At 60.6% G+C, this 1,634-nt stretch overlaps 1 protein-coding gene across 3 annotated transcripts in view; it reads left to right on the top strand.

The window, feature by feature from the left end:
* The first annotated feature begins 549 nt into the window (after positions 1 to 549).
* TRPM7 (transient receptor potential cation channel subfamily M member 7) overlaps positions 550 to 1,634 on the top strand; it is a 123,719-nt gene continuing 122,634 nt past the window's right edge. For all 3 annotated transcript variants that reach the window (XM_040492677.1, XM_040492678.1, XM_040492676.1), the window contains exon 1: positions 550 to 818. In XM_040492677.1, the coding sequence (XP_040348611.1) occupies positions 816 to 818 (3 nt within the window). In that variant the 5' untranslated portion in view covers positions 550 to 815. The remainder of the gene's footprint in view (positions 819 to 1,634) is intronic.

Genomic DNA, 1,634 nt, shown 5'->3' with positions numbered 1-1,634 from the left:
ACATCTCCGGAGGGAAAGGATGCAGCCCACAGTTAAATCTGGGAGAATTTTTTCTGGCAGAAACAGGGTAAATTGGAGAGAGAACATGATTTGGGGTGTGATGATTTGGCATTTTGGACGAGGAGAGTAAGGCCCCCGTCTAACGCACAGGGAAGGGGCTCGGAAACGCAGCAGAGCACAGGCAGTGGCCAAGCCCTGTTAGCGCAGGGCGGGGGGGGGAGGCCAGGCCCCGCTAGCGGTGATGAGACCACGCCGCAACTCCAGGCAGGATCCCGGAGGCCCAGAACCTTAATCCTCCACTATTGCTTCCTTCAGTTCCATCCCGGGAGGGGACACAGATGTTTGTGCGAGTCCCGCCCAAGTATACACTGGAGACCCTGGGAGAACAGCCGACCCTTCCCGGGAAACCCACAGCGATGGAGCTAGAACCTCCCGTGCCCGGCGCGTGCGCGCGGCGCGCAGGGAGGCAGTCTGCAAGTGAGGGAGCGCGCGCCCTTCACGTGACCCAGCCCGCGGGCGGCGACGCACACGACGCGCCCCTCACGTGGTCTGTCTTCAGCCCCGTCGCCGGCGGAGGCGGGCGCGGGCGCGTCCCTGTGGCCAGTCCCCCGGAGGAGTTGGTCGCACAATTATGAAAGACTCAGCTTCTGCTGCTAGTGCCGGAGCTGAGTTAGTTCTGAGAAGGTTTCCCTGGGCTGTCCTTGTCCGGCGGCCTCTGCTGCCGCCTCCGGAGACGCTTCCCGATAGATGGCTACAGGCCGCGGAGGAGGAGGAGGTGGAGTTGCTGCCCTTCCGGAGTCCGCCCCGTGAGGAGAATGGTACTGGACCCACGCAGGCCCCGGCGGGGGAATAGTCCTGGGGGTTGCGGAAGGGAGGGGGGGGGGGACCCGACCGGCCAGTGTGTGTCCGGGGCCATGCTGCCTGGGGCGAAGGAACCCCTAGTTGCCTTCCGGACTTGCCCCGGCGGGACGGGAGTGCAGTTCGTTCGGGGGTGAGGGGCAGGAAGCAGGTAGCAAATCTCGCCCGACGGCTCGCCGCGGGAATCCCCACAGCAGAGCCCTGGCTCCGACCAGGGACCGCTCGAGGCGGCAGAAGCGCGAGCCAGGGAGTACCTGGATGAGAAGAGCGGCCGCAGCGCGCCAGACGCAGGGCTCAACCTCCGCATCTCCCGGGAGCGCCTTCCTCCTGGCGCCAGTTGCTAGCAGATAAGGGAGCCAAATGCTCTGCTAAAGTTCTGCTTGGAAAGGGAAGGAGGGCTGGGAGGGAACAAAAAAGGGATAGAGGACGCGGGATTGGAACTGTGCCTTGTTTGCTGCGCAGTAGATACTCCACAGGTACGTTTCCCTTTTGGAGCCAAAGAGGAGGGGTTTGACGGTATTGACGGTGGACCTGGTTTGCAGTTTTCTTTAGCAAGAATTAAACATTTTTATTGGGGGCGCTGCTGGAGGTATCGAGGCGATGTGTTGTCTGGATTTATATCTAACAACCCCAGCTGTTGCTCTAGAGAAGGGTTAGTTGTGTTTTAAACCTACGGTGCAGAGTGGCGAGAGGGATGCGGTGCATTGCAGCTTTCGTTAGAGCCTGTTGTTGTTGTTGTTGTTGTTGTTGTTGTTGTTGTTGTTGTTGTTGTTGTT

This window comes from Herpailurus yagouaroundi, unplaced genomic scaffold (assembly GCF_014898765.1).
Source record: "Herpailurus yagouaroundi ecotype Mexico unplaced genomic scaffold, PumYag 184, whole genome shotgun sequence".
Lineage (NCBI taxonomy): Eukaryota > Metazoa > Chordata > Mammalia > Carnivora > Felidae > Herpailurus > Herpailurus yagouaroundi.
Note: the sequence above shows the minus strand (reverse complement) of the source record. Positions and strands in the feature narration are given on the sequence as shown.